General features: G+C 40.2%; 1 protein-coding gene across 4 annotated transcripts in view; it reads left to right on the top strand.

Annotated features, from left to right (window-relative positions):
* LOC136006084 (transducin-like enhancer protein 4) overlaps positions 1 to 26,132 on the top strand; it is a 99,612-nt gene extending 73,480 nt beyond the window's left edge. For 3 of the 4 annotated variants that reach the window (XM_065664104.1, XM_065664103.1, XM_065664106.1), the window contains 12 exons: positions 11,544 to 11,663; positions 12,230 to 12,283; positions 12,904 to 13,056; positions 14,296 to 14,428; positions 14,648 to 14,838; positions 15,060 to 15,136; positions 18,904 to 19,153; positions 20,229 to 20,476; positions 21,443 to 21,590; positions 22,194 to 22,344; positions 22,651 to 22,727; positions 24,404 to 26,132. In XM_065664104.1, the coding sequence (XP_065520176.1) occupies positions 11,544 to 11,663; positions 12,230 to 12,283; positions 12,904 to 13,056; positions 14,296 to 14,428; positions 14,648 to 14,838; positions 15,060 to 15,136; positions 18,904 to 19,153; positions 20,229 to 20,476; positions 21,443 to 21,590; positions 22,194 to 22,344; positions 22,651 to 22,727; positions 24,404 to 24,511 (1,710 nt within the window). In that variant the 3' untranslated portion in view covers positions 24,512 to 26,132. The remainder of the gene's footprint in view (positions 1 to 11,543; positions 11,664 to 12,229; positions 12,284 to 12,903; positions 13,057 to 14,295; positions 14,429 to 14,647; positions 14,839 to 15,059; positions 15,137 to 18,903; positions 19,154 to 20,228; positions 20,477 to 21,442; positions 21,591 to 22,193; positions 22,345 to 22,650; positions 22,728 to 24,403) is intronic. The other variant, XM_065664105.1, reaches the window with a different exon arrangement.
* Positions 26,133 to 26,366: the final 234 nt, after the last annotated feature.

Raw genomic sequence — 26,366 nt, 5'->3', positions numbered from 1 at the left:
GTACTCAAAGATTTCTCTCTGGAAGACATTTTTATAGGTGGTTGAGAGAATGTTTTGCTTTAGAATCAGCATCAGCTGGAATTTGAAAAAATTAAATAGCACCTTGCCATGTTTTATCCACCTACCCAGTTAGGAGACTGGTTGGATAAAGATCTGTGTTTTCACTTGGCCGTTAGCAGTGGCTCTGGCTTCCTAAATCATAATAGAAATAATAGAATAGAAAATAATAGAAATAATAGAAAATTATAAATAATAGAAATTATATATAATATAATAGAAAATAATAGAAAAATAATAATAATAGAAAAACATAAAATATATTGTCTCTTCAGAAGCCACAGAAGGTGTGACGGGGAAGAGATGAGTGAATTGCCAGTCTCTTAGTTAATATCTGAGAATGCTTTTCTGTCAGTTGAAGTGATCAGGAGGTGGAGTGAATGTTTCTGTTGAATTTTAGCATGTTTTTGTAATCTTTGGTAGCCTTTTGAAGACTACCTCTTTTCCCATCACTTTCTTACTGGTCAGATTAGGAATGGGTAGTATTATACATGGGGGGAAGGGAGAGAACAATTCAGAAAGTGTGGAAGGAGGTCATCAGTGTGGAAGGAGGTCATCAGCTCTATTCATGAAGCGTTCATTTAAAACAATAATTTGCTTTGTTTTCTTATCATCTCCTAGGTCATCTCTGCAGCAAAACAGCTATAAAATCCTTTAGAGACAAACAGGCAGAAGAAAAGAAAATTAAAGTGGTTTTCTCTGAGGGGTGGGTACATATGGATAGATTGGAAGGGAATGGAAATGCGAAAGCTCAAAACTGATGCCTTTGCCATGAATATAGCCTTCATTAGACGTAACCAAAACTAGAAATGGGGTACAGTACCTGATTGAAAGCAGCTGAATGGAGTGTCTCATGGGACTGTCTTCAGACATGATCTCTGTGGTTTTAAAGCAACAGAAAAGGCTAATTAGTGCTAGCTTATGTCCTTCTGGTCAAAATGAAGAATTGAGCTGGGAACATAAATCCCAGGAGAAGGTTGTTAGGACCTGTCACATGAAAACAATCCACTTATCTATCCCAGAAGAAGGCAGTGCTTAAAGTCCAGTCAATGCTAGTTTAGCATGCAAAATCTGTGGGGTGTAGGTGTGTGTGTCTTTTGCCTCCCAACCTGTGTTGCCAGTACTGACAAGATTTTTATAACCCTGTGGCTTGAGCGCTGCAGGAAAGTGCGTTCAGCATGGCACAATGCCATACAGTCCATTTTAATCACTGTGCAAAGTGAAAGGATAACAGTTTTACTGTGGTGCTTGGTCTGAAAAGAGGGCTCTAAGCAAAACTCAGTTGTTCTTCAGAGAGATTTTGTGATTCTTGCAGGAATTTTTTTGACAAAGTGTAAAGCATACTGACACAGCCTTTAATGGCTAACATAAAACATTCCCTTGTTAGTGTTTTCTTACTATTCTAAAACCCAAATTACTTTGTGTATTCTTGTTTAAATTCAGTCGCTATGAAAATGTAATTAGTGTTAATATTCTGTGAATGTGTGGGATGTTGGGAATTTTCTGTGTCCATCATTGCCTTTTGATGAGGGCTGATGGAGTGCTGCTGCTTTTCCTTGCATTGTGGCACATCACTGCATCAAAGCCTGTAATGCAGGCTGTTGGTTATCCTGCTCTCTCCCTCTCATGATGGTGAGCCCACAATTAAATTGCTGCATTGAATGATCCAGCTGGTTGAGCTTTTTCTCTTACCCTGTGATGGCATGCGTTCCCTTGTTCTTCCTAGTTAACTCCCAATACTTTCCTCTCTGGTTTTGTTTCTTGCTAGAGCTGCTCAAAATGTTTCAGGTCTCTGATGAAGGAAATGGCATGAAAGATCAGTAATTGGAACCCCAAATAAATATTTGAGGAAAGGAGAGCTGTAGTGTTCCGCATTTCCTTGGCCCTGCTCTGTTCCTCAGATTTCCGAGGATTATATTTACCCTCAGTTCTTCTGAAATTCTGTGACTTGGTGGTCTTTGACCCCTGCATTTCAGTGTGTCTGATCTTGGTAAAAGTAACATTTAGGGGTTTGTATGATGTGTTGACCAGCATGCAGGTTTGTCCCTGATTTTGGCTGGGTTTTTTTTTTTGTCTAAACTGCCAGAAGCATTTCTTTGGTAGCATTTCCAGGTTTGCACTGGGAGTGCTTATCTTTCCTGGGGATCATTAGGGACAGAATTCCTTTGCAGCATGCACATGCCCTGGGGCTCACTTGCTGTATTGTCCATGCCAGTTGCAATTTGTGCCTTAACTCCTTCTAGCAAATCTTTTCATTCTGTCCAGATTACCTGCTCTGCTGTGTGCGGAAGTATGTGGTCTTAGTTTGGGGTCTGTTCAAAGGGGAAGAGATTGAAGTGCTGCGTGGTGAATGGAGAATGGATCAGGTGAATGGAGAATGGATCAGCTGAATTGCTTTGTGGATTAGAGGGGAGTATGTTTGACAATGCCTGGGCTGTGTTACCATCAATTAAATTCAATATTTACGAGTTGGCAGATACGGACAGGAGCAGACTTGATGGTAAATGTAATCTGTGAAGTTTGAAGCTTCTGTAAACCTATCAGAAGTGTTTAACTCCTTTTCCTGCCCATCTGTTTCTTTTTCTTATGTTCCCTGATGAAACCAGGTCCTATGTTCAAACTATCTTGCTTACCAAAAGGTACTTGTTATTCTTGCCACACTCCTTGATTTCACTTACTCCATGTGCCTGTGCTAAGATAGACGTTAACCTAAACCTGTCTTTACTTTTTGCCTCACAGCGGTGTTCCTCTACTGCTTCACTGCTTGTACGTAAGATGCATTGGCTCATCTCTCCATCCTTTGACCCTCAAAGTGTCAGTAGGGATTAGGCGTTATGTGTGTTATGTCCTTCAGCCAGCGATTACTGGAGAAGCTGTATTTTAAAGGATTTATGACAAAAATCCATCTGTGAAAGGCTAGCCAGCAGCCCTCACCACTGCTTTTAAACACCTACTTTTCTTGCCACCACCATGCACCTGTACACCAGGAGGGGATGGAGAAACAGCACATGCTGATAGGATTTTATGTTAAAATTGCTAGGTATCTCCAGCTCCTGCTCTGTGGCCTGCTTAGCTTTGCCAGTAAGTTGATAGGTGTGTGTTGAAATACATGACTGGAATTAACATGTACAACTGTAGTGGTTTATTGCTCATCTTATAACCCAGTTCATAACAACTAGACTTTGATGTTTTTAATTAGCTTAGATTAAAAACCGCAGTGGTACTGCCAGGGCAAGCAGATTGCTAAACAGTTACACAGATACTTTTTAAGAAATTGCTCTCATATACATAATGCTTGTACATACTTATACTTCCATGCATGCAAAACTTTTGAGAGCACTTGTGTTTCCAAAACTACTGAGCCCACGCATTCTTTTTATTCTGGACTTACTTGTGGCCATGTCATTGCTCTTGGAGCAGCACTGCACATCTAGACTTTGATGTGGTTTATGACACTCCTATCCACTAATTAACTTCATTAATTTTGCAATTAGTGAAGTTAATTAGTGGGTAAAAATGCTATCTAAAACTTCAAAGTGCACATTTTAATCATAGTTTGTATTAAAAATAATTGTCATAGGCTTTGTCACAGAATCACAGAATCATAGAATGATTAGGGTTGGAAAGGACGTCAAGATCATCTAGTTCCATGGGCAGGGATGCCTCACACTTGACCATGTCTCCCAAGGCTCTGTCCAACATGGCCTTGAACACTGCCACAGATAGAGCATTCACCTCTTCTTTGGGCAACCCATTCCAGTGCCTCACCACCCTCACAGTAAAGAACTTCCTCCTTAAACTTCCCCTGTTTTAAGTTTTAACCCATTATCCCTTGTCCTGTCACTACATTCCCTAATGAAGAGTCCCTCTTTGGCATCTATATAGGCCCAATTCAGATACTGGAAGGCTGCTATGAGGTCTCCAAGCAGCCTTCTCTTCTCCAGGCTGAACATTACCCAACTTGCTCAGCCTGTCTTCGTATGGGAGGTGCTCCAGTCCCCTGATCATCCTCGTGGCCCTCCTCTGGACTTGTTCCAACACTTCCATGTCTTTTTTATGTTGAGGATGCCAGAACTGCACACAATACTCCAAGTAAGGTCTCACAAGAGTAGAGGATCACCTATTTCAAGGTGCTGGTCGCGCTCCTTTTGGTGCATCCCAGGATACGGTTGGCTTTCTGGGCTGCGAGCGCACACTGAAGCCAGCTCATGTTCAGTTTCTCATTGACCAACACCCCCAAGTCGTTCTCCGCAGGGCTGCTCTGAATCTCTTCTTTGACCAGTCTGTAGCTGTGCCTGGGATTGCTCTGACCCAGGTGTAGGACCTTGCACTTGTCATGGTTGAGCTTCATAAGGTTGGCATCAGCCCACCTCACAAGCGTGTCAAGGTCCCTCTGGATGGCATTCCTTCCCTCCAGTGTATCAACCGAACCACACAGCTTGGTGTCATCGGCAAACTTGCTGAGGGCACACTCAATCCCACTGTCCATGTCACTGACAAAGATGTTGGACAGGATTGGTCCCAACACCAACCCCTGAGGAATGACAGTTGTCACTGGTTGGTCTCCAGTTGGACATTGAGCCGTTGACCAGAACACTTTGCATGCTACCATCCACCGAGTGGTCCACCTATCAAATTGATATCTCTCCAATTTAGAGACAAGGTTGTGGTGTGAGACAGTGTCGACTGCTTTGCACAAGTCCAGGTAGATGACATCAACTGCTCTACCTCTGTCCATCAGTTCTGTATCTCCATCACAGAAGGCCACCAAATTGGTCAGGCAGGATTTCCTGCATGCCGGCTGTCACCAACCACTTTGTTGTTTTTCACATGCCTTATCATGCTTTCCAGGAGAATGTGCTCCAAGATTTTGCCAGGCACAGAGGTGAGACTGACTGGTCTGTAATTCCCTGGGTCTTCCATTTTCCCCTTCTTGAAAATGGGTGTTATATTTCCCTTTTTCCAGTCACTGGGAACTTCACCTGACTGCCATGATTTTTCAAATATGATGGCCAGTGGCTTAGCAACTTCATTTGCCAGCTCCTTCAGGACCCGCAAATGGATTTCATCAGGCTCCGTGGGCATTCAGGTTCCTAAGATGGTCTCGAACCAGATCCCCTCCTACAGTGGGCCCAGGGTCTTCATTCACACAGCCCCTGCATCTGCCTTCCAAGACTTGGGTGGTGTGGTCAAAGCATTTGCTGGTGAAGACCGAGGCAAAGAAGTCATTAAGAACCTCAGCCTTCTCCAAATCCAGGGTAGCCAGTTCTCGTGATAGCTTCTGGAGAGGGCCCATGTTGTCCCTAGTCTGTCTTGTTAGCGACATACCTATAGAAGTGTTTCCTGTTGTCTCTGACATCTCTGGCTAGACTCAATTCTAACTGGGCCTTAGCTTTCCTGCCCTGATCCCTAGCTTCCTGGACAATGTCCCTGTATTTTCCCACACTGGCTCTCCTCACTTTCAACTTCTATAAGCTTCTTTTTAACTTCTAAGTTTCCTCAGCATCTCCTTATCCATCCATGCAGGACTTCTGGCTCTCTTGCCCCATTTTCTTCTTGTCGGGGTGCAACGCTCCTGAGCTTGGATTAGGTTATCCTTGGATCAGCATTCTTCGGCCCCTGGCCCTCTAGGGCTATATCCCATGGAACCTTACTAAGCCGGTTCCTGAAGAGGCCAAAGTCTGCCCTCTTGCAGTCCAGGGCAGTGAGCTTGCTGCACGCTCTTCTCACTGTCCTGATGATCTTGAACTCGACCGTCTCATGATTCCTGCATCCAAGACTGCCCTGGAGAGTCACATTTCCAACCAGCCCTTCCCTGTTGGTGAGCACGAGGTCAAGCATGGCGCCTCTCCTTGTCGCCTCCTCTGTTACTTGCAGAAGGAAGTTGTCTTCCGCACAATCGAGGAACCTCCTGGATTGCTTGTGCTGGGCCGTATCGTCCCTACAGCAGATATCAGGGTGATTAAAATCCCCCATGAAGACAAGGGCCTGCAAACCTGCAAGCACGAGGCTGTTTGATTACCAAACTCAATCCAGTTAGCTCAGAAAGGGTCATGTGTTACTAAAACTGTTGTCATTCTGTGTATTTCCTACCTGGTTAGTAGCATTTGTCTCGTATCTGAAGATGCAGCTACAGGGAAAAGGCAGTGAATGAAACTGCAAAAACTGATGATGGTGTGGCTGAGTGGAAGTTGGATTTCAGCTTGTGTAAGTAGAGAAACAGGGTGGGAAGAGGAGAGGTGAAAATACTAAAAGCTTGTCATGACCGGTAATATATGTGGGAACAATACTTGGCTGCCTGCCTCCACTCCTTTGGTGAGCCATTTTGGAAGAGTTGCACTCCAGGCTCTACTGCCTGCCTGTGTCAACCTGGTCATGACCCACTTCATGTATCTAAAGGGAAAGATACAGTAAGGAAAATCTGCTTGCCTAAGTACAGAAAAGGGGGGATGTTGCAAAATCAAAGAGCACAAAATCTGTGAGGCTGGAGTGGATACTGGGGTGTAGTAATAGCAATAATAGTAATGTAGCAATAATAACAACAAAAAGGCATAGTAGCAGTGTAGGTGTGGGTGATCTCAGGAGCACAAACACTATGCAAACACTCCATATGGTGTTTTTAGAGCAGCCCACAGCCTTTCACACCATCTCCGTCAGTTTAATAAAACTAATGTACCTGTGCCTACGGGTGTATGTAAATGAATGGTGGTTTGGTTTTTTTGACAGATGGATATTGCCTTGTAGTTAGAGCCCTGCAGAAGGTTTGCTGGGCAGAGCTTTTGGTTACAGTTTTCCTTCCTGGGCGCATGGTCTCAGAGAGCTGTGCTGGACTGCCGCTTCCTCTCTCCTGGGTGTTTCTTATGCTCTGTCCTGTCACCTCTCAGCTTGGTTCTCCTACCTCATACCACATGTTACTCACCAGAGAGTGTTCTCTGTCTCATCCCTGGCACGTCAGAAGTCACAGCACTCATTTCTTATATTTTTTGGAGCCATGCCTGAGTCCAAGCTCTGGTGCTGGAATGTCCATCTATAACATTGGCATCAGCCATCCAAGCAGCATTACTGCCTGATCGTTTCCCAGCAATGCATATTGTATCCAATTTTATAGTTTCTTTTATACTTTCAACAGACTTTATAACAGCAATAATGTCATTCAGATAATTATACCATAATTGACCTTACTGTTGAGCATCCTTGGCTTTTACTGCAGTTTGCTTAATACTTCAGGACGGTCAATTATCTCATAATTCCCACTTTGTTGGGAATTATTGTTTTAATTATGACACTCCAAATACATCATTTTGGCATAATAGTGAGGGTACACTTGGGAGCAGTCATGTTCGTGAATACTTTAAAGAGTTACCAGCTTTATCATGTGGGAAGGCTTTTCATCTTGTCATTTCTAGTCATTACTGTTAACACTGATTATCACTTAGTCTGCTTAGGCCAGGTCTTCATCTGCAGGAGCCAGCATATGGGGATTTGGGGTTTGCAGGATCTGAGAGCAGTTGGATGGCAGCCGGACCATATTGATTCCTTTTCTGCCATGTTACAGCGTGAGTCATCTATGTTAATGCAGATAAGTTCCAGTGGAAGCTAGGGGTAAAATGGTGAATTCTTTTTTTTTAATTTTCCTAGCAGTTTGAAGCATGAATTATGCGAAATGTTCCTGGTGAGGATTTTAGAGCTGCGTAAAAGGCTTGTGTGGCCCTCTTTTATATTTATTTGATTTGTGCCTTGGTGGCACTGGTACTCCACCTGGAGCAGCACCCTGCCAGTGTTGGACGGAAAGCAGAGTAGTACTTGTGGTGGGAGACCTTTTCAGTTCACACTGTGCTCAGCATTGCCCAAAACAGAGACTGAAGTATAGCATGACATGTTTTGCAGCCTAGTGCGAAAGATACTGTGGGTCCAGCACTAGAAACACGCTGTTCCACTTCTTAAGCAAATTCTGTGAACAAGGCAGTATGCTCAGCCTTTCTATAAATGTGTATGTTCAGTTGTTTTTGTCAGCATTTTGCAGTGTATTTAACATGAATAAAAATGTTCTACCTAAGCAGAATATGAAAAAGTAGTACATTTCACTAAAACAGAAATTAAACATAACCTACTTTCCTGTGTCTGATCTAATTCTTATATGTGAGCAAACTCAAGTGTTGGTTAGTAGAAAAATGCTACTCTCTAGTAGATTAATGCATTTTATTGAAGAAAACAGCAGTATGAAAAGACTTTATTTCTCTATAAATTTTAATAGTTACTAAAATGAGGACTCTGGCCCATTAAGTTACAGCCTGCCAAGTCATAATGCTGAATCACTTGGTTTCTTTAAGTAGCTATCCTATTGCAGCTTTTCAAAGGCAGCTGTTAGGAGCGCACCAATGTTTAAATCAAGGAACTGCACAGAGTCTGACAACTAAACAGTGTGTTTCAATGGAAGTTTTCTTCCACAATCTGCAAATGTAAGGACCTCTCTTGGAGTATGTAGACTTGCACATTCAGGAACCAAAGTGTGTGTGGGCACAGGATTATATGTAAGGAATCTGATGTCAGTGGAAACCATGCAGACATCGTTACATCCTGATATTTCTCACTAAAGATGGATCTTTACAAGTGCTTAGAGTCTGATAAGCTATTGCAGGCAATAATGGGAATCCAGCATGGGTAATAATGTTGTCCCTTGAAAGTAGTAGGTGTTAGGTCCATAGGAAGATCTAGACAATAGCTCATTGGCTATGTACATGACATATCTTTATTACTCAGCAAATAAATTTCGTCTGTTGGCATCAGTACCAGAAATTCCATGAAGTCAAAGATCCTTATGTGGCAGGTACATATATGTGTTGAAGGGAAAAGAAGCTAGTACGGCAGGAGTATTGATTGACTGGCTCCATGCAAGAAAAGGGGTAGGACAGTTAAAAGTGAGAATGTTTAGATTTGTTCTCTAGTAATTGGCTCTTGAGGCAAAATAATGTTAGTCCTAGTACACTGGCCAGATTTCCAAATTTCAGTTTGGGAAATGAGATTCTGGCTGCTGCCAGTAGATGGGTGTCTCCATTTGTCTGCTAATACAGGTGAGATACCACAGCAAGATCTTTCCACATAGGTATCAGGTCTGATCCATCTTTGAAGCAATAAAACCATTAAGCAGTGTGCATTTCCCCAACATGATACTCATCCTGTATACGCTAGTGATAATTAACTGCTTTATCATTCTAGTAGGGAGCTTTAATTTATTCCTTTATTAAGCAGAGAAATCAAAGATTAAAATGGTATCTATAGCACTTAGCTAACTAGATTGTGAAATATGAAACTATATGGTTTCAAATTTATGAAAATAAATATTTCTATTTAACTACGTGCAGTAGCTAAATTCTTTAGACACAACTCTGATTTGTAGTTTACTGGTGATTATTTTTCTTAATTTTAAAGCAAATTACTTTCTGTAGGGTGAAGTTGAGAAATAATGAATTGAACTCATACTACAAGCTACTGCCTCTGAAATTATAAATGGATATAAATGTAATAGGAACATACTATTAAAATCTTTTGCAAAATACTATGCTACATTGTTGCAGTAAACAGATATATTTTTCAAGCCATCAGTTTGTTTAATGTTGCATTTTTACTTAAGACTTCTGTGTCTACTGCCACTGCTCTCTTCCAATGTCTTAACATATGTTGTCTCTTCAGAGCAAAAAATAACATGATTAGTTTGTGTCATTTACTATAATTGTTGATTAATGATCTGCTTTAAAGCTGAATCAGTGAATGTATTTTGAGATCTATTTGCTGAAGATGGGAAATCCTTGTCTACCTATTTTATACTATCAGAGAGAGAGAAAGAGACAAGCAGGCCAGCAGACAAATGGGAGAGGCACAGGCTGTGTTCAGCACTAGCTTTGTGTAAAACTTTTGTTTCCACTCAGTGTTCTCAGAGGATAATTAACAATTATCACTCAAAAAGATGGAAGGTTTTTGCAAATTCCACACTCATAAATCTGAGCTGCTGTTCACAGGACTTGGAAATTTTGGAGAAGTGCAGAGGAGGATCTGAGTGCCACAGCTGGGAGAAATGTTCTCTCACATGATTTCGGCAACAACCACAGCTTAATTTGTGTGGTTCAGTGTTCTTAATGCTTTCCAGAAGTTTGTGGTGTAATAAGGAAAAGAACAACTTTGGTAATAGCGATGGAACAGAAGTTGCACAATGTAAATGCTAATTTCTTGGTTTACACTCCTTGTAATAGCTATAAAATAAACCTAGGGAGGTGTGCACTGAAAGCCCCAAAACCAATTTGCTGTGTTGTACAGTTTTATGCAGAATAATAGCTCTCTGTAGTGCATGGAGGAAAAACTCCAAACTCAATGCTCTGGATGAATGGGAGATCTAAAATCTTTCAGTAAGGACCTTTTTGGTTGTTGTTCCTCCCACACTCTTATATAAGGAGGTAGAGAGATGGAAACTGCAGGGTTTCAACTGAGGATTACTTTCCTCTTCATTTCTGTCAGCTCCAATTCTGCAAAACGCCTGAACACATCCTTACTTATGTACATTCAGACATTGACTTCAGTGTGAGAGAATGTTTAGTGCATGCTTAAATGCTTTCTTGAGCTAGGGCCAAAAGCTGCTGCTGCTGCTAAAATCAATCCCACAGGGAACTTTGCATCTTTCGTTACTGCCTTCATTGTATACCAAGGTAGAGGCTCCACCAAAATCTGGAAACATGGTAGGAGTTGACAAATATTGCCTGCCTTGTTTAAGGGAGTAGAGCAGAATTGTTGGATGACAGTGCCTGAAACTTTATAATACATCTGTTTCTCTCCTGTACTTTGCATGAGCTCTTTAATGATGATTACTAAGCAAGGGCTGCAGAATAGGCAGACTCACTGAGCCGCTGTGTTGTGTTTCCACCTACTGCAGGCACAGACTGTAATTGTAAAAGGCGACAAAATAAAATGAGCTTAGGTGTTTCCCTTTTTCTTTCCTGCTCTGAGACTGTTTAGAAAGAAGGTTGCTTCTTTCTTTGCTAAAAATCTTCATTCAGATGTTTGCTAAAGTCTGACTTACCTGGAGCCACTTTGTTCTTCTTGATTTACACTGGCAAATGTACACACATACACACCCAGCCTCTTCTGGGAGTATTGATTTAGCTCTGCATATTTGTAGAGGAAACAAGCTAAAACTAGGTCAATGTACAGTGTTCATAAAACAGTCCAAAGTAGCTCTACATTCTTCCTGTTAACACTGGCAGATAGCAACTATGATCCATCAGCTGATCTCTGTCTGTTTCTTGCAGTGCATTGTGCACTTTTAATACAAGACACTTGCTGAGTATCTATCACTTGATTAAAACCCAAAGTGCTATCTATGAGAAGAACTCCAAATCATATTATCAGGTTAAGTTGTATTGTGGGATAGTGACAAATGAACCACTGTTTTAAGCGAGCATCCGATGATGTTTTCTTCCTGCCTTTCCTAATTGCAGAGCTCTTCGGTATCTCCCTCAGCCAGTTTCAGAACAGCAGAAAAGCACAGAAATTCAACAGATTATTCCACAGATAGTAAAAAACAGAAAACAGAAGAGAAGGAAATAGCAGCTCGTTATGTGAGTAAATTGTCTACATTGTGCATTGTCAAAATTAAGTAATTTCTGCAATTTCCCCTGTAATTTCACCTGATTCCTGCTGCATAACTACTTTTAAAAAGAAGCATCAAATTTTTAGCCTGTTCTTACTGCCTCCCTCTTCACATCTGTGCTATATTGAAGGTTTCAGTATGTAGGATTGATAGTTTTTTTAATAATACAAATACAGAGCACCTGGAAGGCATGCAACAGGAGGACTGAACATTAGTTAGGCTGGGACTTGGTGTATCTGCACTGTAGCTTGGCTCTGTTTCTCAGCGCAAGGCAGTTTAGGATGAGGATTTTAATCCTGTGTCCTTGTTCACCGTTGTGAAAACTGGGAATAACCTATGGCTACCTGTTCAGCAGAACCACTGTAGGTGACTTAAATATTATAATTGTATTATCACATAAAGCTTGGTAAAAGTAAATGCTGTGTTGCATAGTTGTGAGCAGCCTTGCATTTCATTGGTTTATTTTTTCTTAATACTTAAAAAATGTTAGGATATAAAATAAATGTTTTTTGACACATTGATTTGTCATTGCAGGACAGTGATGGTGAAAAGAGTGATGACAACTTGGTTGTTGATGTTTCCAATGAGGTATGCACAATGTCGTTTTTTCTGCCTTACTGTGTTAATGGTAGGGGTGTCTTCAGTGGTTTCTGTGCATATGGGGTATATGAGTAAGATTACAGCCTTTGCCTCCATAAAAGAGCTTCAAATGCCTGAGGGAATTCAGTCAGGTCATCTTTCTTTAGAATGCAAATCAGATCTATAACACTTATTTGTACAAAGGACCTTTTTATTTCGTGTGTGAACCAAAAGTCTGCTTGAGATATTTGAAGCCGGTATGGCACAGCAGGTAGTAGGCAGCTTGTAATGGTATCTGTATTTTCTTTCACTCTGGCCATGACTTCACTTGTGAAGATCTGCAAAGTGCCTCAAAACTTTTCAGTCTGTCACCTGACAAATTACATTTACTTGACAATTTCAATATCCATAGGTTGGGCAGTGTTTTTCATGGTTAATGGCATCAACTTTTCAGACTCTCTTAAAAAAAAAAAAAATTAAAAAAAAAAAAAGTTGATTGTCATTATCCATCTCAATTTCACAATTTTATCAGCTAAATCAATTAAGAATGGAAAGATGTCAAGTTGCTCAAGACAAGCGTTAGTGGCTAGTATGAAGTTTTTATACTAACCCACATTGCTGATGTTTAGGATCCTTCCTCTCCTCGGGGGAGCCCAGCACACTCTCCACGGGAGAATGGCTTGGACAAGACTCGACTGCTGAAGAAAGATGCACCAATTAGTCCGGCGTCTATTGCATCCTCCAGCAGTACTCCTTCCTCCAAATCCAAAGAACTTAGCCTTGTAAGTGCTTCAGAATGTTCCAGACCCGTGATCATAGGCCAAAACACGTTTACCGAATTTCTGACTGGACGCAATTTGGATTTCTACAGCTAACAGTAAAGCACTGTGAAGCATCAATTTAAAATCTATTTGTCTCTTCACTGGAATTTAGTAACAGAGTAAGGAGAAAGTCCATGGCTTTTTGTTGGGATAGGAAGAGGTTATTTTCACTGGTGGTGTAGGTAGATGATAGATGTGCTGTACTGAGAGATGTTTTTCTCCTCCGCCATATGAAATACCGTCATTCTGAGAATAAATAAAAATACACAGGGGCTTCTTGAGCTGTTTTCCTGTGCTGTGGTTTATAGCAAATTCAGTTCCCTGCTTGGATGTGATTTGATTGTTAGCTTTGTTTGAATTACCAGGCCATATACAACAACAATAATTTTTATTTTCTATCTAAAAAGTAATCTGTCATTTACAAGAGCCTTCCTTGACTTGCATCTCAAATCACAATGAAGAAAAAAAAAAAATAAAAAATGAGCTGATTGCAAGGCAGGGGTGTTCTTTCCTTTCCTTTTTGTGACCACAGTTAATCATCTTCCTGAGCTGCAAAGAGACTCCCTCTCTGTTCTTCACAGGTCAGAGTACATGATTATTTAAAGGAATAAAATAAATAAAAAAGAAAGCTTAAAGTGAATGTAGTGCTCAAAAAAGGTGATGGAATGACAAGTTCAGGCCCAGGAGTTAGTGGTTTGCCTTATGAACAAGCTTGTCACAGGAGCGGCACTGCAGTAGTTCCTGACTTTATACCCATCACTGTCTCCGTCCTGTGTTTCCAGCACCGTGTTTGGGCATGTTGGCCAGTTGTATGTGGGTGTCTGCTCTTCTTGTCCACCCAGCAGCGGCCTCTCACAGAAACTTGTATGGGGAGCAGGTCCACTGTGAGCAGAGTGAGACCACTGACAGATTTCACATATGCTGCCAGTGTAATTGTCAGCAATGATTCTCAAGTCACTGACCTCATTCTGGATGATACAGGTGCTCCCGACGAGGAAAGCTTTGAAGGCTGTAGATAATTCTCAAAGCCATTCCATCATTTTCAGTGTCTCTGCAGCTTCTCTTCATTGACAGGGACTGTTGAAACCCAAATCCAAAAGCTAAATACCTCTAATCACATGCATTCTGGCTGTCCTCACTTCTCTTTCCAACTGGTAGCTAAAAAAGTAAAATAACTTTTTTGTTTGTTTTGGTGATTAGAATGAGAAATCTACCACTCCTGTGTCTAAATCAAATACCCCAACTCCACGGACTGATGCCCCAACTCCTGGCAGCAACTCCACTCCCGGACTGAGGCCAGTGCCTGGCAAACCCCCAGGTGTGGACCCACTAGGTTAGTCTCTGTATATTTCAATGGTGTGAAACACTGCCCGTTTGTCCCTAACTATGCTGCCCTTAAACCTGCAGTGATGGGGCAGTATATTACAGCTGCTTAAACTGGATGCAGAGCTGGTTCTTCAACACTTCAGTACAGTGCATTTACCAAACTCATGTTTAATTTCATGGATCTGGGTTGGCTGCATGACTTCTCTCTTCTTTTCTCCCTCAATAGCTTCAGGTTTAAGGACACCTATGGCAGTGCCATGTCCTTATCCTACTCCGTTTGGGATTGTGCCACATGCTGGTATGAACGGGGAGCTGACCAGCCCTGGAGCTGCCTATGCCGGTCTGCACAATATTTCCCCTCAAATGAGTGCAGCAGCTGCAGCAGCAGCAGCAGCAGCTTATGGGAGATCTCCAGTGGTAAGTGTTTGATGCTAGTGCATTTGGTGTTGAGAGCAGCTTATAGTAAATGTAAGACCTGCAGAGTTAAATCTGGTTCAGTCTCTGTAATTTGGGGTGTTAAATCTAGTTCAGTCTCTGTAATTTGGGGAGTGTGCTATGGAGAACATGAATTCAACAGTCTTCCTTTGGCTAACTCTGTCTTTAATACACCTTTTTGCTTTACATGGGGACAACTATAGGTTGGTTTTGATCCACATCATCACATGCGAGTCCCAGGCATCCCTCCCAATCTCACAGGCATCCCAGGAGGAAAACCGTGAGTATCAAGCATACAACTTCAAAAGTCAGTCATCTGTTGAAGTTGTGCTCCCTTGCCAGTTGGAATTCCCCTCAGCTACTGAAAACTGTTGTGTGAATAGAAGTAAATCTAGCTGTTTGGCAAGGACAGGAGAAACACTATTTAATCTTAAAGTTGCATATGTAAATTTGCTTTGGAGACTAATAGCAGCTGACAAGAACTGGGTGATACAGAGTAAAAGAGACAGAAATAAATGGAAAAAGGAAAAAGAGCTGAACTTCGAGATGTTACATGCTGAATTTGACTGGTATGTCTTGTATGGAAATGCAAAGTGGAAATGAAACAGGATCTCAGCTTTCCATCTCTACTGTATTCTGCTCCTCAGTTTAAAAAAATAATTTCTTTGTTCACAAAATCCTTGCAAGTTACTTGCAAACTTATCAGCTGTTATAAGCTGCAGTGTGCAGAGAAAGGAACATGGTAATGTTTTGTTTGATTGAAAGTACTGAAAAGAATTATTGTATCGTAATGTTCAGATTCATCCTTGATGGAGCTGACCGTAGAGTGACCTGCTCTACCAGGAACCATTTGTTGTAAGCCTCAGAAAAAAAAATTACACAGATAGGAAGAACTCTGTGCTCATATCTTGAATTAGAGAAAGGAAAAAATAAAACAGCTATGCAAGTCATATTGATCCAGATTTTATGTAAGGGTCCTCCAGTTGGAGACTTACGGGAAACTGTGACCAGTTAATACTGGATAAGAGTTTTAAGAGTTTCAAGGGCAGGTGATGTTTATGCTGCTCCTTCTTTCACTTTTGTATGTATGGATATGATTGTGGAGGAGTGCCTGGGGGGTAGTCACATGCTTGCATGCATGGGAGTAAATGCATATACTTACCTGTCAGTGAGCTTGCAGATGCCCAAGGTTAATAACATACCATGGTGACAAGCAGTCAGTCCTAGCCCCTGTAGCTCCTCTTGTACATACGTGTCGTGGTTTAAGAAGGAGAAAAAATGACTGCTACTGCTGAACCCAGGACAATGTATCACACAAATCTTAAACCATGTCCAGCTCTCTTGCACGTCACACACACTGGTCACCACCCCAAGCTGACTTTTCTGCTAGTTGCCACACCCTTTAGGTGGCTGCGTAAAGCAAATACAGAAATCCCTGTACAGCAGCTTCCAGACCAGCTGCTTGCATTAAAAATCCTGTGGGGCACAGACCTTCATCCTGTACATGCAGCAGGCACATAGAATATTTGCTGGGTTCAAGTTCATCCTTGGTGGTATTGGTTGCCCAAGAGGAAGGGTGTCCAGTTCTACCAGACTTAGCAGTGGTCTGAGAAACAGCAATACCAGGGTGCAGAGATCTCCCTGATCACATCTCACTTGTGTTAGAGAGAGGGAGAATAAAACATCAGGCAAACTGAAGTAAAACCAGTTCAATTCTGGTGTATCTCCAAGGTTTTTGAATGCTGTTGATGTATTGATGACTGCTTTAAAGATTTAACTGTAACTGCCATTTCTCTGCCATAGGCCTGAAACCTTTGAGATCTGTGGTCGTTTTAGCATAATTGCATTGATTTTTCTTCATCTTAAGTGCGGTGCTTTTCATAGCTATCGTCCAGGGTTTTTGCTTTCTCATTTATTCTTTCTTTTCCCTTAGAGCAGAAGTTGTGTAAATTCTCCACACTGTTGAGTGTCTGTTGAAATGCAGCCGGCAGCATGTGGCACATCAAGAATCTTGGCCCCTCATAACTCTCTTTTCACTTTAGAGATACAGTGAAACACTAAGAACTGTACAATATGTAAATAGAAAAGGTAGCTAACATGAAAAGAAGAAAAAAGTGCCTGCCAGGTGTTTATAGTATCAGATATTTAGAGGATTTCAAATAAGCAACGTAAGGTGTTAGTTCTCAGAGTGAAAAAAAAACCAAACAAAACAACCTCAAAAAAACACTCAACCACCACAAAATCAAGCTAAGCAACAAAGCAGCAGTTTAATCATATGTGCTGGTATGGTGCAATGAATAGAGTGAGAATAATGTCATCACAGATCACTTCAGATCTATGCTTTGTTTCTGTAATTGTTAAATATGTTCCCTGTGTACTCCATAAGCATGCTAAAAATCACTTTGGCTAATAAAAGAACCATACACTCAGTGCTCAACATGGTTCTGCAGAGAATGACTGCATACAGAAATCAGAAAAGATGATAATGAAGTTCCACTTGTTTTGTTAGAGATTTCAGGAGACCATCAGCTGCTTTTTTTCTGTACCTTACTGCAGCAAGCAGGAATTAGGGAGATAATGAGGAAGATACTTCAGATTTCTGTGGTGATAATTGAACCCTAATTCTACTCATAGAGGCGGTTTGCTGTTTCTGACAACCACAGATATGTCCTACCCTTTCCTGAATGTGTTTAATGTCAAAAAATGGACAATGATTATACATACGATCTGTCACTCAGACCTGCCAGAACAAGAAACAGAGCGTAGGATGAGAAGAGTGTGTAAAGCTCTGGTAATAGGGCAGAAGATGGAAATGCGGTTGCCTTTTGTCCCACTGAAAATTATTGTTCTAGTGTTAATGAATCTTAAATAACAAATTCAGTAGTTGAATACTAAATACTGCTTTCTTCAGTGACTTAGAAGTAACAATTAAGGAAGTGAATACCTAAGTATTCTCCTAAAATGATTTTTTTTTCTTTTTGTGAGCTTTTCTCATCCCACCATTGTGACAATGGATTTTTCACCAGTACTATGACGATTTTTTAGGTCTAAGGAAATTAAAGCCTTCTGTTAATCATACCTTGCTATGTGTAGGTGAACCCTCTTACGAAGTTTGTGCTCTTGTAATAGATGTGATGTGTCAGGTAGCATCTCAGAATAAGACAATTTCATAACCTAACTATTCTCCCTGGAAAATATTTTGAGATTAAGCTATTGATAGGTTATTCACAGGCGGCAGAACTGGCAGTCACGCAACACATTCATTTTCAGTAAGAGCCCTAGTTCTGGCAAGAGAAATAAGGATTTGTAGCTATTGTGTTAGGTACACATGAACACCAAAAAAAAAAAAATATATATATATATATGGGAAAAAAAAAAAAAAAAGAAAGAAAAGACAGCAAGCTCCAAAGTGGGAAAAAATCCAGTGCATTTTTGCTGGTCTGTCATGTCAGATGTCAGCAATTGTGCCTTGAGGACTTAACTCCTTGACAGTGGAGGTTTCACTGCACCCTTAGGTACAGTGCTGGGCAGTTTGGCTTGAGGAGCGTGGGACCTGCGGTGAGTTTGGGCCACCTTGGCAGCACACACAGCTGCAAGTGTGCACATTAGAGTCAGTAATGGAGAAACCAAATGATCCCTGGCACTCTGCTATCTGCATTGTTCTGCAGTGGCTGGCCAACTATTTCTGTTTTCCAGGGGGGCCCTGACCTGACCTTCCTTCCCTGAAATGCATGCCCTAAGTTTAAGAGTAGCATCGTGTATCCTCATGCATGCCTGAAATCATCATTACATGAGTTCTTAAAGCTCATTTGATTGGTAGATGGTACTTGACTTTGCCCATTAAAAGAAGAGTACCTAAGTTTATACTGTGATGTTCCTGTTATAGATAAATGAATTATTTCTTATTCACATTCTTAAAAAGATTGCAAAAGGAGCTGAGTGCACAGTCTCAATGCCTGCGGTGGAAATACACCTTTAATTCTGTTTTCTTAAATAGGCTTGAAGAAAAGCTTCTTAAATCACCCCCTATCTTTCTTCTACTCTCAGAGCATACTCATTTCATGTAAGTGCGGATGGTCAGATGCAGCCAGTTCCTTTCCCTCCTGATGCCCTCATTGGTCCAGGAATCCCTCGCCATGCCCGTCAGATCAACACTCTGAACCACGGGGAAGTTGTGTGTGCAGTTACCATCAGCAACCCCACGAGACACGTGTATACAGGTGGGAAAGGGTGCGTCAAAGTCTGGGACATCAGCCACCCTGGCAACAAGAGCCCTGTCTCCCAGCTGGACTGCCTGGTAGGTGGACAACAGCATATGACAGTGGGAGAATATAACGGGTTGTGTTAGGATAGAAATGCTACTGTTAAGGTGCAAAAACCATTGGCTACTTGAGTGCTCTCATTGGTATCAAAGCTTGGTATTTCATTTGTGGGTGTTTCTTTCTTTCAGAACTGAGTTTGAAAATGTTCCTTGTTGTACTTCTGGGTTTCCCCCCACCGTCAGCGAATCAAAACGTCTTTAATGGCCTAAAAGTGAATTGGTAGGGGGAAAGATCAAAGACAGAACAGCAAATATTATTTGTAACTTTGACTTTTGTTGGCAATCCTAAAAAAGCTTGATATCCTGTCATGCAAAAAAATGCTGTCTTGCAGCTATATTCTTCAAGAATATTTGAAGATAATGTCATGCGTTTCGTGTCTGCATATGTGTGTGAATGCATTGCCCTGTCTTAATGTGACAATTAAAAATATCCCTGAGTGTTATTGACAAATCACGTGCTAACAAGATGAACCATTGTTAACAGCTTTTCTGATGTTATTTACCAGTTGTTGGTAAGTTGCTGCTTCTTGTTACAGAGGCAGTAAAATGAAAACTGTGCAGCACATGTAGACATACAATGAATTGCTACACAAGTTGCTACACAAATGAAGAAAATTGCCCAAATATTTTCTCTGACATCTAGATGGTGGCAGCAAGTCTCACTGGAACAGAGCAGGGAGTGTGCAGGGAATTTGGTACTCCCCCATGCTGAGAGGTTAATGTGCTGAAATAAACAGAGTATGAAAATACAACTTTCTACACAAGCTGTCAAATACAGCTATCTTGAATTGTTTTGGACTGGGTTCAGGTCTTTGCATTTTGATGCTAATTAAGATTAAATATCTTTCACTGCTGAATTTTGTAGATCAAGTTTAAGTACTTCCCTAATGTCATGTAATTTTCTGGCATTAATACACTTTATCATTGTCATAAGTATAAATGGCTCATTAAAACCAGGAGGGAATACAATACTTTTATGGATTTCTGCTCTCATGTTAATGCTGTTTTCCTTTCCTCATGAGTAATCTCTTGATGGCTTCTGTCTCCACAGAACAGAGATAACTACATCCGTTCCTGCAGATTGCTCCCTGACGGCCGCACCCTGATTGTTGGTGGGGAAGCCAGCACGTTATCCATTTGGGATCTGGCAGCTCCAACTCCTCGTATCAAAGCAGAGCTGACATCTTCTGCTCCGGCTTGTTATGCCCTAGCTATCAGCCCCGATTCCAAGGTCTGCTTCTCTTGCTGTAGCGATGGGAACATTGCAGTGTGGGATCTGCATAACCAGACTTTAGTAAGGTAGGTCGACAGAACTGGATCATCAGGTAGTGAAGAATTAATTAGACACGGCTTTATGTGCTCTTCTGCGTATGTGTGCTATTTTCTTCATGGTGTCCGCATAGCTGCTTCCAGTATTTCATTGCTAGGCAATAGCCATGGTAATACCTTGACAAAAGTCTATATAATTTTTTATGGGTTTTGAGAGTTTCATAATTCCAGGCCTGTTTAGCAGCCCGTAACTGTAATTTCCTAAGATCATCTGGTGTTGACATTGCTGTACGTTCTTTGAACAGATGGTTTTCTTTGTCTCCATGTAATACACTGTGCTCACACTCCAATCTCTTTAATCAGTTCCTCAGCAAATGGGTCTTGGGTAAAGATGTGCGTAAATTACTGCATTGCAAACTTAGCATCTTAGGAGTATGGGTTGCTGCTTAACACTAAAGTACAATAAGCTAGGAGACAGTCATACAGAGCTGCATTGTACACTGCAGTATGTATGTTGTTTTATGTAATACACCAGTACTGCATGTAAAGGCAGACTTTTACTCCCTGATATACCCATTTATACCCATGCTCTTTTTTTTTCCAGCTTTGTTGGTGGCCTAAGGGTTCTTCTTAAACTCAGTTAATTTTGGTGATCATGCTACATTCTTTTGAGGGGAGTGGGGTATTTTCAGTCAAATAGTGGATATCACACATTCAGCAGCAAAGATCCCCAGAGCATATGACTTGTAAAGCATGCTTTTTAAAATCAAATTAGTGCTTGGCTGTCTGGCCTGATTGCATAATCAATTCATCACAAAACTCACATGGTCATCCCAGAGTTTTATTAATCTCAGATTGCTATTGGAATCTACTGTTGCTGTTGTCTTTAATAGCTGCATGTCAGGGACTGAAGAAAAAAGGAGATATTTTGTATACATGATCAGAACTGGCTCTTTGCAGTGTGAGTATGTGTGTGTCTTGTTTCAATGTTTTCAGGCAATTTCAGGGCCACACAGATGGAGCGAGCTGTATTGACATTTCTAATGATGGCACCAAACTGTGGACAGGGGGCTTGGACAATACAGTCAGATCCTGGGATCTCAGAGAAGGAAGACAGTTACAGCAACATGACTTCACATCACAGGTTCAATCGTAGAAGCTTTGGAATGTTAAGAAAAATCTGTCATAGTTTTCTAAAACAAGCACTTTGGGTTGTTTTGGGTTTTTTTATATTTTTATTTTTTATTTTATTTTATTTTCAGCAAAAACAGGCTCAAAGAGAACTCCAAAGAATTTTTCACTTAGTCTCACACTTTTTCTTTTATTTCAGTGTGGCAGTTAAACATCTTTCTGGATTATGACTATTTGACAGATTAGTTCTTCTCCAGTGAGAGTAGTGGGGAATCTTTTTATAAAAGAATTGCCAGATTAAAGTGTTCCTATGTGCAATGTGTTCCCATTTCTGTATGTTCTTGTTCAAAAATATTTTACAAAAAAATTTTTTGATGCTGTCAGGCTAGGACGTTAACTTTGATAGCTTGATTCAGTGCGTTACTGTTACAGTTTTAATTGAGTTTTGTTTATGTGAACTAATCTATCATGATTATTATAGTAATTGGATCATGTTTTTAAAACCATAGTAGACCAAAGTATAATTTTGTTCAGTGTTAACAGTGTAGCCAGAGTTGGTTTTGATATCTGAAGCTTATTCCTCTATTTATTGAAGCATGTGCTGTGCTTATTCCAGATCTTCTCACTGGGCTATTGTCCCACTGGTGAGTGGTTGGCAGTAGGAATGGAGAACAGTAATGTTGAGGTGCTGCATGTTACTAAGCCGGACAAGTATCAGCTGCATCTCCATGAGAGTTGTGTGTTGTCACTCAAATTTGCTCACTGTGGTAAGCAAATCTTTCTATGACAATGTTTCCCCTCCTGAGAAATTCATTCAAGATTACCTTTAAATGAAAGTAAGGCTATAATTAAAAGTTAGATCTTTAAGTATTAAAATGATTTAAAAAATTCTATATGACTGCTTTTTTGTGTGAACTGCTTCTATTGTGATAGAATATTATAGTGCAACCAGGTAAATATGTGGCTGTCCTTTGGATATGTGTGAATGCATTGGTTTTCATGATTGATCTGTTTCCTGAGGTGCATTCCTTGAAAACAAAATGCAACAATAACATTTAAAAAATCTGTTGCAGGCAAATGGTTTGTAAGCACTGGAAAGGATAATCTTCTTAATGCCTGGAGGACACCTTATGGAGCCAGTATATTCCAGGTAATAATCTCCTAAAAGCTATTTTCCACATACATTACAGTGCAGTAGAGCTGCGCATCTCAGGGTCTGTCTTTAGCTTAAGGAGGTTTTAAATGGAAATTCTTGGCTAATTACTGTATTCCTTTAAGATTTTGTCTGTAATTAAAGAGAGATGTGCTCTTGTCCATTCAAACATTTGAGTAACCTAGCTCTTACAATAAAGTGGCCTGTTAATCCATAATTGTTTTTAATACCCTTCTTTCTCACCTTGTAGTGCATATTGCTGTAATACAGTACCCAAGTAATGTCATTAGGTGAACATTCCTGATGTCCAAAATTCAAGCTAAAACAGAGACATACTCAACATTTGTATTTTTTTTTGGATGAGATGTGTAAAGTCAGTGGATTGGGCAGTTAGACTTCTAAGCAAAAGACTGTATCCTTATGGAGGAGCCCTGGAAGTTGTTACCTTTTCATAGTCTTCAGTCCCTCTGTACCCAATATTAATGGCACTTCAGTGTGTGCCATTAAACAAAAGTGGGATTTTTGGCATGACATTTTCTTCTTTCACCTACAGATACCTCTAGGATGGTTATTTTTTAATTACCTAACTGGTGTTCAGGTTTAAATGGTCAGGTCTCACCTGCTGTGCTACCTGCCGTGTCTTTTGCTTTCGGAACAGCACACTTTGCCTTTACATGGAAATGCTGAGGTCTGGTATTATTTAGTGGAGGCTATTCAGCTCTGGGACCACCTCCCACAGAAAGCCCAAATCATCCTAACAAAAACACATCTTCCTTAAAAGTGATGTTAAAACTCCAGTGTAGTTTTCTTAGTGAGGGGTAGAGAAAGAAACTTCCTGTGCAGTGCAGCACAAGTTTCTTGGCACAAGCTTACCATGATTGGGAAGTGTTTAGCTCTTGTGATGACAGATAGAGAAGAACATGGACATATGCTATGTGAAGAAGACATGCACTGAAACAGCAGGTATAAAGTCACAAGAACATACACGTCATCTCGGAAAACACAGAAAAGACCTGAGAGGCAGAGCTACTTTATCTTGATGTATTCTGTCTCCCATTCACTTGCTGTACACTGTTGTGCATCCTACTCCACCATAACATCTTTTCATATTTGCATCATCCCTGATAATGTAAATTCCTTTGTGCGAGGCACAAAGACTTGTAAGTTGGGGAAATAGTGAGAGGAGGTACAGTCACTTTTGTGGAGTCTTTTTGTCTTATGCCTGTGGGTGAGCAGGGCTTTGTAGTGCTACTCCATAATGATTTCTGGTTTACAATAAAAAAGGGAAGGAAGAACAACAAGAATATGGCTTTTCATTTTTTATGCAAGAGCTAATGTATAAAATATTAATAAATGCTCATTACTTGTAAAGGGTATAGAAAGGACTGCTTCCTTTTTTTTTTCTTGATTGATAGATTATCTCTAGGTTCGTAACATTTGCTTCCCTTTCTGCTGCTGTTTTTTGTTGCCATAGAGCTTTAGGTACAAGAAGTTTGGAGAAACAGTCTTGTAGCAAAAGCTGCCGCCACGGTACTGATATTTAAATAAGCTTTTGGTGTATTCCCTTTCTATAAACTCTTCCAATTAACCTTCAAGCCCTTCTGGATTGAAGGATTGGAAAGCTGTATTTTTTATTCTTTTTTCTTTTTTTCTTCTTTTTTTCTTTCTTGTAGTCCAAGGAGTCCTCATCCGTGCTTAGCTGTGATATCTCTGTGGATGACAAATACATTGTCACTGGCTCTGGAGACAAGAAAGCTACAGTCTACGAAGTTATTTATTAGAGACAAATCTGAATACAGACAGAACTCCTTCTCCTAGCACTTTGCTGTATATTCCGTTTTTTTTTTCTTTCTCAACTGAGAATTTAAATGCTCATCCATCACAGTTGTGAAATTTATTTTTACCTTCTTAACTTGCTGTTGATTTGTGAATGCTCACTAAGAACTTGTGATACCAAATTGTCAAATATCTATTTGGAAGAAGATGAAATAAGCATCCTTAACAGTGAACCTGCCTCTTTAATTATGTATTATAGCTGTAATGTATTTATTTTCTTTAAAAAGGCTTTCTAACAATGAACTGACTAAATAAAGCTGTCTGGCCCGGCTTTAGTTTGAAAGGTGCATTGTATACTTTGTGGTTTTGCAGGTGAATAAATTGGGGATCTTGGAGAAGGATGTTCAGGAGATAGTTAAAATTACACTAAATAAGACTTGCAGTTTCTATATAAAAAAATAAACTTTGTTATATTTTTTAGTCCTGTTCTTGGATGAGACCTCTAAGTGTTACTACCGTATAATTATTTCGTGGGAAGATGCTGTATCTTAACTATTTTAGACAGTCTTGGAAACTTAGGAAATTGCAAACTGTAGCCAGTGATCTACATGACTGTAATGAATGGCAAATTCAGTTCACATCTAAATTAAATTCACTTTAAGTAAGAATGTGCTAATTTATATATTTGCAATGTTAATAGAGCATCTTGTGTACAGATTTGTTCTCAATGCTTTTCTGTTGATAAACATAAAGCATTTTGGTGTCAAGCTAGGTTTTTTAATATAAACACCTCTCTTTGTTATATTGTAGAGAGTACAGTAAGTTGCCTCAAAGAATTACCTTTGTTACTTCTGGAAACTTTTGCAATGTTTCCTTGAAAATGGGGATATGTGTCTTTGGGCAATTTTTCAATTACAAGAGATTATGAAAATATTTGATATGTTCTTTGGAAACTGCACTGAAATAAGAATGGATGCCTACCAATATACAAACTACAAAAGCAATGACCTCCTAGGTAGGATTTACAAGAGTACTCATTCCGAAATTCAAAAAGGAATGGATTCTCACTGGGATAAGGACTTGCTTTGTTTGCCAGCAGTCCAATCCAAGTCTTGATTGGATGTCCCTAAAATGGACACAGACTGAGCCATTGTGCCAGAGACAACGTGTTATCTTTTTATGTTGTTGTTGTTGCTGTTAAACTATGATCTGTGACTTTTTTTTTTTTCTGAATGCTTTAAAAAAAAAATCTTTTAAGTCTGTGGATCTGCTGATGTACAGTGCCTTTGCTGCTATGGATCAAAATCAAAAGACCCGTGTAGATAAATCTTATTGTATAAGTAGAAAATTACTTAATTTCATACTAGAAATGGATTGATGCTGCAAGTTAAAATGGACTGTTCATTGAAGTTCCAAATGTGGTAGCAAAAAATGGTGTCTTAAGTGCTTAGTGTTTGATGTCATTAACAGTTTCGTAATACTCTACATTGTAGAAAGATTTTGATACTAAACTGTGTCATTGTACATAGTTCTAATGCATTGTATTGACCACCAGTACTTCTATAATGGTAGACTATTGTTTGTGCATTCAGACTTTTAAGCATTAAACATAAGTAACTTCTAAGATTTTTTTTTTTTCTTTTGGTTTTATTTTCCTCGTCCCTCATTCTTTCTGCGTGGGGTAATCTCAGTTATGTTTGCAGAATGCTGCCTGTAAGGATAACAGGCATGCAGTTGTAGAGCATACTACTACAGATACTACATAGTATTGTCACTGAGAGACAATGTAGAATTTCACAAAATTTCTCCAACTTAGCAAAATCAATGAATTTACAGTTTTCCAAGTCACCTGACTGCAGT

This window comes from Lathamus discolor, chromosome Z, assembly GCF_037157495.1.
Source record: "Lathamus discolor isolate bLatDis1 chromosome Z, bLatDis1.hap1, whole genome shotgun sequence".
NCBI classification, from domain to species: Eukaryota; Metazoa; Chordata; class Aves; order Psittaciformes; family Psittacidae; genus Lathamus; species Lathamus discolor.
The sequence above is the reverse complement of the archived record's forward strand: the minus strand, read 5'-3'. Positions and strand labels throughout refer to the sequence as shown.